The sequence below is a fragment of the Filicampus tigris genome, chromosome 22, assembly GCF_054856515.1.
Source record: "Filicampus tigris isolate MCC_2025a chromosome 22, RoL_Ftig_1.0, whole genome shotgun sequence".
In the NCBI taxonomy this organism is placed as follows: Eukaryota; Metazoa; Chordata; class Actinopteri; order Syngnathiformes; family Syngnathidae; genus Filicampus; species Filicampus tigris.
In genome coordinates this window covers 9,498,187-9,511,205 of record NC_141238.1, presented here as the reverse complement: position 1 = coordinate 9,511,205, position 13,019 = coordinate 9,498,187, and the positions used below count along the sequence as shown (strand labels likewise).

The 13,019-nt window shown below is 41.3% G+C and overlaps 1 protein-coding gene and 1 long non-coding RNA gene across 4 annotated transcripts in view; one reads left to right on the top strand and one right to left on the bottom strand.

Annotated features, from left to right (window-relative positions):
- The first annotated feature begins 1,571 nt into the window (after positions 1–1,571).
- Positions 1,572–5,543, top strand: LOC147126926 (uncharacterized). Of its 2 annotated transcripts, none has more exons than XR_015084704.1 (3): positions 1,572–1,627; positions 2,239–2,384; positions 5,302–5,543. It is a non-coding gene; the product is annotated as an uncharacterized LOC147126926 (long non-coding RNA). The 2 variants fall into 2 exon arrangements; XR_015084705.1 differs by lacking the exon at positions 1,572–1,627 and adding an exon at positions 2,006–2,091.
- LOC147126925 (uncharacterized) overlaps positions 2,991–13,019 on the bottom strand; it is an 18,238-nt gene continuing 8,209 nt past the window's right edge. Inside the window, exons 2-3 of one of the 2 annotated variants that reach the window (XM_086022147.1) lie at positions 8,675–8,980; positions 2,991–5,129 (exon numbers count right to left, since the gene is read on the bottom strand). In XM_086022147.1, coding sequence (XP_085878273.1) covers positions 5,092–5,129; positions 8,675–8,980 — 344 coding nt within the window. In that variant the 3' untranslated portion in view covers positions 2,991–5,091. Of the gene's footprint in view, positions 5,130–7,392; positions 8,981–13,019 lie in introns of those variants that run through there. The other variant, XM_086022146.1, reaches the window with a different exon arrangement.

The following is a 13,019-nucleotide window of genomic DNA, read 5'->3' as shown; positions in this document are numbered from 1 at the left end:
GCATTGGATTCAAATCACGCCAACAGCCCCTCAGCCCTTTTCAAACACACACACACATACACTCATACACGCACGTGTGCGTCTTTCAGCTGTTACTAAAAGCATGCTACTCAACACTAATTGATTGGCTAACCTTGTCTTGCTTTAGAGAGAAAATATATATGACAAACACAACGCTGCATTTTAAGGGCAAGCAAGGAAAGTCTATCTAATCTAAGCAGTCTATGTAACCATAGGCTGTATCTGTATGGACATTATTTATGTATATGCTGCAGCTACGTATGATCTATGCTAAATATTAGCTGGTAATGAGCATTTGTGTGTTGAACTTGTTGGTTCAATGTTGCAATTAGACGTACTTAGCCGATTCTGACTTTGGGTCATGAGCCGCATCGCGTCATTCTATGGCTAGGCGTCGGCAGGATGACCGACGCCGTGAAGGACGACTGCTGCCACCGCGCCGGTGTCCAGCGGCCGCTGCAGCTGTGGAGATCCACCCAGAGTCTCCGACGCTGCCCACACTTGTCGGCCGGGACGAGGCGAGCCAAGAAGCTGGGTGCGAGTGGGGGCGAGGTAACGTGCTATTGCTACGCATCTTCGGCGGCAGGAGCCCATGGCTGCCGTCTTTGCGCGCACACATTTTTTTTTTTAATCGGTCGTACTTTGTTCGTAGCTCTTCCGCGCGGCTAACTAGGAATCGAAACTTAGCACCGACATTCTAAAATCTAAACGGTTCCGGGTGAACCGGAATGATGGAACTGATTCCACTCGAATCCGGGGTTTCGGTGCCCAACCCTTAAGGGGCACACAACCGTGCATGTGTCTGCCGAGCAATTCATCCTCATCTTCAATATTTTGAAGCAGATGTAACTCTTCCTCTACCCTAAAGCTTTTTTTTTCAAGATACATACAACCTTTATCAATGCAGCCGCTGGTTGCTATGCAAACCTTGATCACGCGATCAAAAAAATTAACGTCGTCAAAGGGGGGTTGGATTAACTTTGAAAATAACGAGCTATAATGACAGCCCTAATTTAAATATCCATTTCAGGTGCAATGTCTTTCTTTTGACAAGCATGTAATGATTTGAAGCTTGGCCTTTTTCCCCATTTCTTGGTCTGGAGCTTCTGGAAGACTTTTACTCCTGCTGTGTTATCGTCTTGTGTGTGGCTTGCGAAGCGGAGGTATTGCTGAAAGTTGGGGTAAATTGTTTGTGCACTCTCTGCTCAAGATTTGGAGCAGAGAAGGTTTGCAAGCTTGGACCGCCACTTGACATCAGCCACAGATATATGTTGAAATATTTGAATAAATGTGGAAAATGTTTAATATTTAACGTCAAATCAATAGCGAAATAAATACTGAAATAAAGGGTGGAATAGTTAAATCAATATTAAAAATAATTCTGTCATGCCCTGTGTTGTGGTCTCTTAATCTGTTCTCTCAGTCTACAATAGTTGAGCATGGGCGGGGTCGCTCCGTCTTAGCACCTGCAATCAGTCCGACCACCTGTCTCCAATCATCAGTGGTAGTATTTAGGCTTGGCTCCAAACAAGGCAAGGTGCTGGAGTATTGTTTTGTGTGCTGTTTTGCTGCTTGCCATTCCCGCATTGACTCGATTGGAAACCAGGTTGTCGTCCAGTAGAATTTGATGTTTGTGTAGTTAAGTTCTACTGTGATTTTGGGTTTCTGTTTTTTTCTAGATAGCTCTGCTCGACTTTTGTTAGAGAACTAGCCTCATTTGTTTTTGCCTTCACGTTAACGTTCCGTGATTGTAGCTTTTCTTAACTGTTATTTTCGTGTTCTGGAATAAAGCCTGTGTCATTGCTCTCAAACCCTCCTGTCTGCGTAGTGATACATTCCTGGCTGTTAGGCCAACCATAACAAATTCTATAGATACTGAAATGACTAAACAATAATTATTGTAGTCAATAAACACTGAAATAACCGACTCACTAAAAAAATATTCAAATAATTGAATATTAATACAAGCAAACAGATATTGTGAATAAAGTGTGAAATGCACTTGTAGCAAAATGTGGAGCAGTCTTTGGAGATCTCTATTCAAACATCTCAGTTCAAAGCGATTTGAAGGTAAGATTAGTGATCATTTTTAAGGTTTTTGTACTTATGTCATCTTTTTATTATTTATGAAAAATGTTCAATATAGAAAGAATTATGACAACGTCATTCTGACAAGCCTATCCGTGTATTAAGGTTTTCTTTTGTTTTCTTCTTCAGCCCGCAACAAACCAGATGCAGCACGACATTCTTGTGCTTGGCTGGCAGCCTTGGTGCAGCTATCCCTTAATTTGGGCAATTTCAAATGCCAACGATTCCAGAAGAATCGATTCTGGAGACGTATACCTGACCGACACGATTGGCTGGTAGGTCCGCTGATAGTGTAGTGGTACACACGCCTGAGTTGTGGGCGGGCAGCGTGGGATCGATTCCCGCTCAGTGACAGTGTCTATGTGTGCCCTGCGACTGGCTGGCGACCAGTTCGGGGTGTAGTCTGCCTTCGCCCATTGACGGCTGGGATAGGCTCCAGCAACTCCCCGCGACCCTATATAGGATAAGCGGTTTGGAAGATGACATGACATGACATGACGATTGGCTGGTTAAGTTTTTATCAAGACCCAGCAAATGAATTTTATCAGGCACTTGGCAGGTTGCTGGCTGTTCATTTCGAAACCTGATTAAGAGTCAGCAATCAAAGCAGACAGGAGTGCTTCTCGGATGTTTTGAGTTTTCTCCAAAATATTTTTTAGGTGCTCTTCAGTCAGGGGATCAGCGCAGGAAACGGAGGCACTCAAAGTGATTCTGAATTCAAAGGCCTTTATTGTGTCATGGCCATTTGAAAAAAAATATGCCTCTGCATTTCAGCCGTGTTCGGCCTTCGTCAGGGCAAGCTCGAGTAGACTGGCATGGTACTGCTTTTATCCAAGTAGGTCACATGGTCTATGTGGGCTGGACACACACAGTCAGCTGGTGCAAAACATCCAATTGGCAACACTCCAAAAACAACTACTAAAAAGAAATCACAATTGACAATTATTGGTTGATTGATTGATTATTCTGTCATCATTACAATCCATAATATATACACAACATAACAGTTACAATCATATGTCCCATGATAGAATGGCACAGGCAGAAGCTAATGCTTATTTAAGCCTGGGCTTTTCTCCCCCTGAAGGCAATGAAAAACTACTTTTACCTATTTACATTTTATGCAAACACAAAGACAAAAGATAGCAATAAATAACTCATCTAAATCATTCTCTGACTTTCAAAAATAGCTTTGCGAACAATTAGAAAAAAAAAATAAAAATGATTCACAGGTTTTCCAATGTATATTTGCATTATTCCAATATTTCACCCCGACAATAGAAACAGATCTGCTTTTAATTCCCTTAACTGCTTTTTGAACACTGAACTTACAAACCTCTTCAGCAGTATTGAGACTCCCGGATTCAAAGAGCTTTTGTATACAGTGAGGAAGAGATTGAGTTTTGCTTTAAACATTTGCATGATTCGATGTCTTTTAACATCATGTTTGATTTGAAAAAGAGAGGGTCTGTATGTGCATAATAGCGAGTCTGATTAATAATTCATTTTGCTCTCTTTTGCAGAACTACAATTTATGCATTTATTGTAGTTTTGTGTGTAGATCCCCACAATTCTACGCCATAAGTCAAATAGGTATATATCAAAGAATAATAAATTATGTGTAAGACTTTATGATTTAGACGATGTCTTGACTTATTTAATATTGCTATTGTTTTAGAAATGTTTCCTTTTATACAGTTAATATGTTGTTTCCATGTTAATTTATCATCTATCAAAACTCCAAGGAATTTTTTCGAAAACTCGTTCAATATTAACATTACAAATTTTTAACGTAATATTCTTTTATTTTTTTCTGATATCCAAAAACCATGACTTTGGTTTTCTTGATATTCAGAGATAATTTATTTACATCAAACCATGACTTAATATTATCAAACTCTCTTCCAACTTTGCACAAAAGCTCTTTTAGATTTTTCCCCAAACATAGCACATTTGTATCATCAGCAAAAATTACATATTTGAAAAAATCTGTCACTCTACTAATTTCATTTATATATAATATAAATAGTTTTGGACCAATAACTAACCCTTGCGGTACCCCATTTGTAACCCTTCTAAACTCGGACCTGTTATAATTCATTTTTACACATTGGTGTCTATTTTCTAAATAGCTTGCTAGCCACGAATAGGCAACACCCCTTATCCCATACTTCTCCAATTTCAATAGTAGTTTTCTATGATCTATTGTGTCAAATGCTTAATGTAGATCGAAATACAAACTAATAGAATATTCGTTATCTTCGTTAGCTTTTGCAATGTCCTCTACCATTTGCATAACTGCAAATGTAGTGGTCCTATTTTCCCTTAACCCATACTGGTTCTCACTCAAAATGTTATTTTTATTAATAAACACATTTAATTGTTTCACAAATAACTTTTCAAATATTTTGGAAAATTGGGGAAGTAGGGATACAGGTCTATAATTTTCGATACAATGTTTGTCACCATTTTTAAAGATTGGAATTATTATTGCCAATTTCATTTTATCAGGAAAGACTCCCTTTTGAAATGACAAATTACATATGTAGGTCAGAGGTCTGACAATGCTTCCAATGAGTTTGTTAACAATTTCCATCTCAACATTATTTCATTATTTATATCATTTGATCTTTTATTTCCCATTTTCCTTAAATTTTCTAATATATCTGTCTCATCTACACCACTAAGAAACATGGACGTTAAATTTGCTTTTATCAAGTTATTATCCTCCCCATTTTTATCATCGGAACCTATATTTCTCTGAGCCAGTGTATTGCCAACATCCACAAAATAATTATTCAATTCATTGGCAATATCATCTAAGTTACTTATTTTATCACCACTCTTTATAGACAAAGTCGGATAATCCATTGACGTCTGTTCTGAATGTGATTTATTACTTTCCAAGTCTTTTGTATATCAAATTTACACTCTAGCTATAAGCGGTTCTTTCGTGGTGTCTTCGGACGGATGGCTTTCGTATCAGTACTCCGGAATCAGACAGTGAAGCCGCAGAGGATCTGAGTTCAAGTGGACATAATCGAAAAATCAATTTCAGGCACTGACTCTCTGACAAACACTCAATTGTGTTTTAATTGTTGCAAATGCCATTCATCTGTTTGCCCTCATTTCACAAATTGAAGGGAACTTAAATTATTTACCCTTACTCATTGTGCATTTATATGCCTAAAGGTAAGCAGAAGAGGGACTGTACGAGGGCCACGTTCATGGAGGAAATGGAGCTGCACAGGCACGAGCTGCACATGCTTGAGGAGACCAGAAGGCAGGAGCTCCGGAGTTTGGGGGTAAAACACAGACTGGAGCGAGAGATGATTTGAGAGAGCAGAAGGCAAGACAGGGATTTCCAATTGCGCTTTCTGGCACCAATTAGCAAAAATTTCTTTGTTCATTTTCAAATCACTCATTTGTTGTTGTACAGGAATAAAAAGTTGAAATGCACAATGTATTCTTTTTTTAAAGTATTGCACGATATGAGTTCAGGTGCAGGACTGTACAAGTGCACTAATGTCCGCCAGTTTGTAGAGACTACACAATGTTCTTGTTAAAGAGTCTGACAGCAGCAGGCAAGAAGGAACGGCGGAATCTCTCCTTTGCACAGCGAGGGTGTAACAGTCTGTCACTGAAGGAGCTGTGGAGTGCTGTTAGGGTGCCCTGGAGGGGGTGGTCCGGGTTGTCCAGCATTGATGACAGCTTGGTCAACATCCTCCTGTCCCCCACCGAGTCCACAGAGTCCAGGGAGCAGCCCAGGACAGAGCCGGCCCTCCTGACCAGTTTGTCCAGCCGCTTCTTGTCCCGGGCCGAGACGCCGCCTGCCCAGGTGACCACTCCCTGGAAGATGACCGATGCAACCACAGAGTCATAAAAGTTCCTGAGGAGTGTCCCCTGAACCCCAAAAGACCTCAGTCTCCTGAGTAGGAAGAGTCTGCTCTGACTCTTCCTATAGAGGGCGTCTGTGTTGTCGCACCAGTCCAGTTTATTGTTCAGATGAACACCCAGGTACTTGTAAGTTGAGACTCTCTCAACATCTGTTCTCCGGATATTCACTGGTGCAGGTGAAGAGTGCTGGCGCCTACCGAAATCCACCACCATTTCTTTGGATTTCCCCGCATTGATCAGGAGGCGGTTCTGCTGGCACCAGTCCACAAAACCCTGAGTAAGTTCTCTGTACTCCCGATCATCTCCGCCTGTGATGAGGCCGACAATCGCAGAGTCGCCAGAGAACTTCTGCAGGTGACAGGTAGGGGTGTTGTAGTTGAAGTCCGAGGTGTAGAGGGTGAACAAGAAGGGAGCCAAGACAGTTCCCTGTGGGGGCCCCGTACTACAGAGGAGCACGTCAGACACACAGTTCTGTGTCCTCACATACTGTGGCCGGTTTGTGAGGTAGTCCTGGATCCATGTGATGAGGTGGTGGGCCACCTCCGCCCGCTCCAGCTTGTCTCCCAGTAGGGTGGGCTGGATGGTGTTGAAAGCACTGGAGAAATCAAAGAACATGATCCTCACAGTGCTCCCCGCCTTCTCCAGGTGGGAGAGTGAAGTGTGGAGGAGGTAGATGATGGCATCATCCACAATGATGCCAGGCTGATATGCGAACTGGAGTGGGTCGATTGAGGAGCTCACCAGGGGGCGCAGGTGGGCAAGGACCAGTCTCTCCAGGGTCTTCATCAGGTGAGACGTCAGTGCCACTGGTCTGAAGCTGTTGAGCTTCTTCGGGTGGGAGTCTTTGGCACCGGGACCGTGCAGGATGTTTTCCATAGCTGGGGGATCCTGCCCAGCTTCAGGCTCAGGTTGAACATGTGCTGGACAATTCCACACAGTTGGTCTGCGCAGGATTTGAGGAGCAATTAAGCAGCAAAAGCTACCTCTTTAATTAAACCTGTTGCCATTCCAACCACCCACGGGTGGGTTAGCGGGTCGTGCACGCGGGACACTCACTACATACTGAACAACTTCAAAGCATTCCTGGGCATGTTAATATGGTTAGAAAACCGAGTTTCTGCAGATTCGAATGATACCAAACATTATAAGATAAAATCATATATGCAGGCTCGACGAGCATTTAAGTCAAAACAATGCTAACACACAAAAAATGTGCAACTCACCATTTCATTCTCAAATGTCCGACACTATCCCGATCGGCCATGACGTTCAAAAAACATTGAGAGATACTGGGACTACTTGCTTTTCTCTTTCTTGTTCTTCTTCGAATTCATCTTCTTGTTTTGTCATTCCTTTCATATTTTGACAGTGTAAAGGCCAGTTGAGCAAGTGGAACAAGTGATTTTATTGAGGATTGTGGAAAAGGGCTGCAATTTCATAAGCAGTTTCTTCTCACTCCTTTGCGTTAAGTAAAATTAAAAACACAGCTGAAAAGCATAATGTTCACAAATGTTGTAACAAGCAGACATTTGACATCTGATCTCATTTTTGATAACACTTAAAAAAACAAAATTTTAAAATCTCGTTCTTCTGTCTGATAAAAGTGTCTTTGTGTCTTTGATTCAATATATCACATTTTATTTAAAAAAATAATTTACACTTTTACACAAAGAGTCAGTTCATTCCGTTTCTTTCTTAAAAAAAAAAAAACTTCAAGGATCGTTGCTGCTCTAACCAGCACACTCGTGTTTCTCAACATATTGTTTAGTGGAGAAACTTTTAGCACACACACTGCAACTGAACAGTTTCTTCCCAGTATGTATTCTTGTATGCTTTATTAAAGCTGATTTATCAGAGAAACTTCTACCACAATCTAAGCAGGAAAAAGGTTTTTCTCCACTGTGTGTTCTTGTGTGTTGTGTTAAATTTGACTTTTGAGAGAAGCTTTTGTCACAAACTAAGCAGGAAAAGGGTTTTTCTCCATTGTGTGTTCTTGTGTGTTTTTTTAAATCTGATTTATTAGAGACGCTTTTTCCACAAACTGAGCAGGAAAAAGGTTTTTCTCCACTGTGTGTTCTTGTGTGTTGTGTTAAATTTGACTTTTGAGAGAAGCTTTTTCCACAAACTGAGCAGGAAAAGGTTTTCTCACCAGTGTGGGTTATTGTGTGTATTTTTAAGTTTCCCTTCTGAGAGAATCTTTGGCCACAAACTGGGCAGGAAAAAGGTTTTTCTCCACTGTGTGTTCTTGTGTGTAGTGTTAAATGTGGCTTATGAGAGAAACATTTGCCGCAAACTGAACAGGAAAAAGGTTTTTCTCCACTGTGTGTTCTTGTGTGACTTTTTAAATTTGATTTATGAGTAAAGCTTTGGCCACAAACTGAGCAGGAAAAAGGTTTTTCTCCACTGTGTGTTCTTGTGTGTTGTGTTAAATTTGACTTGTCAAAGAAGCGTTTGCCACAAACTGAGCAGGAAAAAGGTTTTTCTCCACTGTGTGTTCTTATGTGACTTTTTAAATTTGATTTATGAGTAAAACCTTGGCCACAAACTGAGCAGGAAATGTTTTTACTGTGAGTTCTTGTGTGCACTTGTAAAGACCACTTTGAATTTAATGTTTTTCCACATTGAGAACATTCCCAGCATTTGTTGTCCGTGTGACATGCCCTATCACCTTTCGTTTGTTCATCATCGTCATCATCATCAGGAGAGCGTGATGATGTGTCATCACTCTGTGCTTGTGATGGTCCCAAGTGTTCTGCATCATCTTCTGTTGTCATGTGTTGATTTGAGCTGCTGCTTGCAGTCTGCGCCCCGTTGTCCTCCTCAATCTCGCCCTTGTCTTCATCTTCACTCTTTAAAGGGACAAAAGTCAGTGGTGATCTGACCTCCTCCTGCTCTTCCATTTTAATGTGAAAGGGCTTTTTCTCCTCCTCCTTTTTAATGTGTTGCTCAGGATGAAGATACTTTTCACTGACATCTGCAGGACACAAATACAAAAACCAATGCTTGAAATAACTTTTTTTTGAGGGGCAATTTTTCCTATCAATGGCTTGATTACGGAGATTAGGAGCAAATTGCGAATTTTGAGAAGCGTTTTTTTCCCGGTTAATCCCAGGGACCTGAAGCAAGGATTTTATTAAACAATAAAAATAGAACCGTCTATAACGGCGCAGTTGAATGTTGGGCTGCAGCTATCGAATATTTCAGTATTTGAGTACCCTACTGAAAATTCGACAGAATGACCGTGTATTCGGGTAGAGGTGGATATCTTTTGCATTTGAACCGGTTCGGTTCCGATTCTCTGTACTTAATGGCACCAGTTTTCGGTACTTTTGTTCTGTTGATGGTGGTAATAAATGTTAATAACAGAGCTGGGCAGTCCCTCCCGAGGGCGACGGTACGGCCCTGCAGACGCCTTTTGTGGCGGGGGGGTGACAAGTTTTAAAAAAGGGCTTGACTAAGCAAGGCCAGAGGTGGATTTTAGTCCGGCCCACTAATCCGCCCTCGTGCGTGAGATGTGGTCGCGAGGCGGCCAAAAGTTCATCTCAACTTACTCAGCGAAATGGGCAAATCACAAAAATTGCCTCCAAACGCGCCACTACCAACTGTGCTTACTTATTGCATTGGGCACAAAAAACTGTTCAGTCTGCACGAACAGAAGAAGAAAGGAAGATGGAGAAGAAGAAAGAAGAATGAGATGAAAGAGACAAGGAGAAGAAGGAGATGAAGAAGATGAATAAGAAGGAGGAAGAAGGAGGAGGTCACAGACAGACGGAGAGAACAGTCAGAACAAAATGGAATCATTTTTCAACAAATGGAGCTAAAGTGCAAGTTCTACAAGTGATGTTGATTATGATGAGAGATTCAGCAGCGCAAGCAGTGTCTACTCAAGCACACCGGTGACGCCAGCAGCATGTCGCTTGACTGTCCACTGCTGGAGCAGTCGGAGGATTTCGAGGTGGAGGAGACTGACGCTGGGAGCGGGACCAGGAAGAAGCCATTAGGGTGCTAAAGGGCTACCTGGAGAGCTGCCAAAAGTGAAATAATACATTTTTAATAATATTCAAGTAAGCTAGTTTGTTTTTCTCCGTTACTCAACGCCGATTTTGAATAAAAAAAAAACAAAAAACGCTCTAGCAGGTAAAAACGTGTTTCTCCACACTTTTCCGCATCCATTTTTAGATACGTTACAGCCAGGGTCCCCAAACCGACCAGATGACCAAAAAAAAAAAAAAAAAAAAAAAAAGGACAAATCAAGACACTTCAGGGCGGTAAAATGACCTATCCATTCACTTTTGTTGTGTTACATTCCTTGTGAGCATAATATATCCTGGCTTCTGGAATATGCAAGTAAACCTGTCCCATCAGAGTTTGAATTAGAATTGCTAACACTGAACTTTTTTACCATCTAATTCCTCACACTGAATTTTTTCTACCCCAAATTCGTAACACTGGATTTTTTTGTAAAAAATTGTATGCAAAAATACAAATTAAAAAATTAAAAATAAAATAAAAAAATCATCTGCAAAATATTCGCCAGCAAAAAAAATTCAGCTGCAAAAAATTCACCTGCTAAAAATATTCAACAGAAAAAAAAAATTCAACTGCAAAAAATGTGCCCGCAAAAATCTCAGCAGCAAAAAATTCAGTTTACACCATCCGGGTATTTAGAGAGGAGCAATCGAGTGCCATCACAGTTCAATGTCCAACCAATCAGGTTTAGCTCCACTAGTTAAAGAAGAAGAGGAAGAAGAAGCCGCTCAACCAACATGGAAGAGATGTTACTTCAGTGCGTATAACTGATCCACTGGTCGAGGAAGATCAGAAGAAGTTGGATGCTCAGCCATGTCGACCGACAGGAGAGATGGTGCTTTGGTGAGTATGACGGCGGGCAGTAGGGCTGCACAATTAAGCGATTTTGAACCAAAACCGAATTTTCTGAATAAAACGATGTAAAAAACGTTAAAATCGGCACGTTCGACTTTTGGTGTATCTAAGCCATTGTAGTTTCCTCTGTATTTCCGCTTCCCCCCACGAGCGCGCAGTGCGATCACAACAACAATATCCATGGCTACCGGCGATTCTGTTATTTGCTCAGGCAAGTGAGCGTTTAGTTAATAAATCGGGCAAATATAAATCTGCAGAGTAGTGTGTGCCCCGTAAGTACAATACAACCCGTGAGCAAGTTACTCAACGTCTGAAAGGCGTGCCTTTTTTCCTCCTCGACAACGGACCTCTGGTACAGCCGGCCGGACTATGCATCCGTATGACAGTGCATTGTATTATTGAGTGACAATTTTGCACTAATCATTGATTTATGTTTAAGTAAGACCAGGGAGAAAGGTGAAAGGCTAGTCACTTGCTGGTTGGCAAAATGACTTGCTGACAGACTGGTTTACAGACTTGACTCTACCTTCTCTCATGTTGATGATTTCGTTTCAGATGGTATATGCACTTTCTTCTTTCATTATTGGTTTGATTAAGAACAGATTTGAAATCTATTGTGTAAGTAAAATGCTGTTAATTGGGCCAATGGATTGTTCTGTGTATTAGGTTAAATTGAAAAAAAAAAGAAAAAAAAAAGAAAGAAAAATTAAGTTTAAATAAAAGACATTCAAAATACTTCATTTTTCATTATTTTTATTTTACAAAGAAATCGTAATCGTAAAATTGGGTTTGAGAGAAAATAATCGGGATTTTCTTGTTAGGCAAAATCGAACGGCGGCCCTAGCGGACAGCACATTAAACTGTTACAGTTGGTGACAGCACACCTTAGTAGCTGTAAATTAGCCAAGGTTTACATTTTGGCCACCACCATGTGTACATTGGGGCGCACGGACACGTTCGTTATTTTCCATCCAGTGCACAAGTCTCTAGACTGCTTCTCCCATGAGTTTCTTTTTTGGTGTCAGGTGAAGGAAGCGTGTATGTGGAAAGGTGTCGCCTCTGAAATGTAGAATGGCCATTGTTGGGGAGGCTATGTCGATAGCTGTGTGCGAATCTTGACTGTAGATTTGGTGGTTCAAATTTCTATCTTACTGGGGGCGCCGGCCAGAGCGCCACTTCGTGGCCAGGATGCTCGGAAAAAGGAAGGCAAGGCAAGATGGCGGAATAAGGAGGAGGCAGGTATCTGCTTGATCAATTTTATCCAACAGTTTGACAATAAACATCCAATGTCACAACAGTGTCCAATAAAGTCCAATGTTAACGTATCCGCTTGTTTAATATCCTGCAGTGACGGGCCATGAGGCGAGGTAGCATACGGTAGTTGGAAGCATCTTGCATAATTAGTACGTGTGCTGTAGTCACGTGGATGCGGAGGAGATCTGAGTGTAAATGTGTATGTGTGGGTTCGTGTGTGTGTGTGTGTGTGTGTGTTCTTATATGTGTGGTCTCTAAAACTGAGAAAAGAAAACCAGAGTTACAAACTAAACTTAAGATGTTAATGCGGTCATTCTATTCACGAAACAGATAAACACATTAAACAGGTGAAACAAGCTAAAATGACACACGCTAGGATAACATAGCACCAGCTAATGCTAACCGTTGCGCACATTCGTCAGTAGCAGGAGGACTTCAACTTCGCCAATCAAGGACAAGACGCTCTGAAAGGCGACGCTACTCACCACTCATGGACGCACACTCGGGAGAGGCACAGATAAAACTTGTAAAGGTTAACAAACTTGAGTTGTAAACTTCGATCGGGAGGCACGCTCCAACTGCGTAGTACCGCTCTCTCTCTTTCTCTCTCTCTCTCTCTCTCTCTCTCTAGACCGCAAAGTTACAGAGGACCCAAAACTAGCTGCCCGGACATCGCCTGCTCAAAACAGAAAACACATGAGTCTTTTGTACACCATTAAAGGGAGAAACACGCATTTCATGACCGGTGACTTTTATTATCAGAACGGACATATCCTGTGATTTTCAGCCTCTTTTCATATATAATAGAGGGGAACAATACCTGACATTAACATTCTCACCTGTTAATATTTGCGTGCTGAAAAGGTTAAATACAG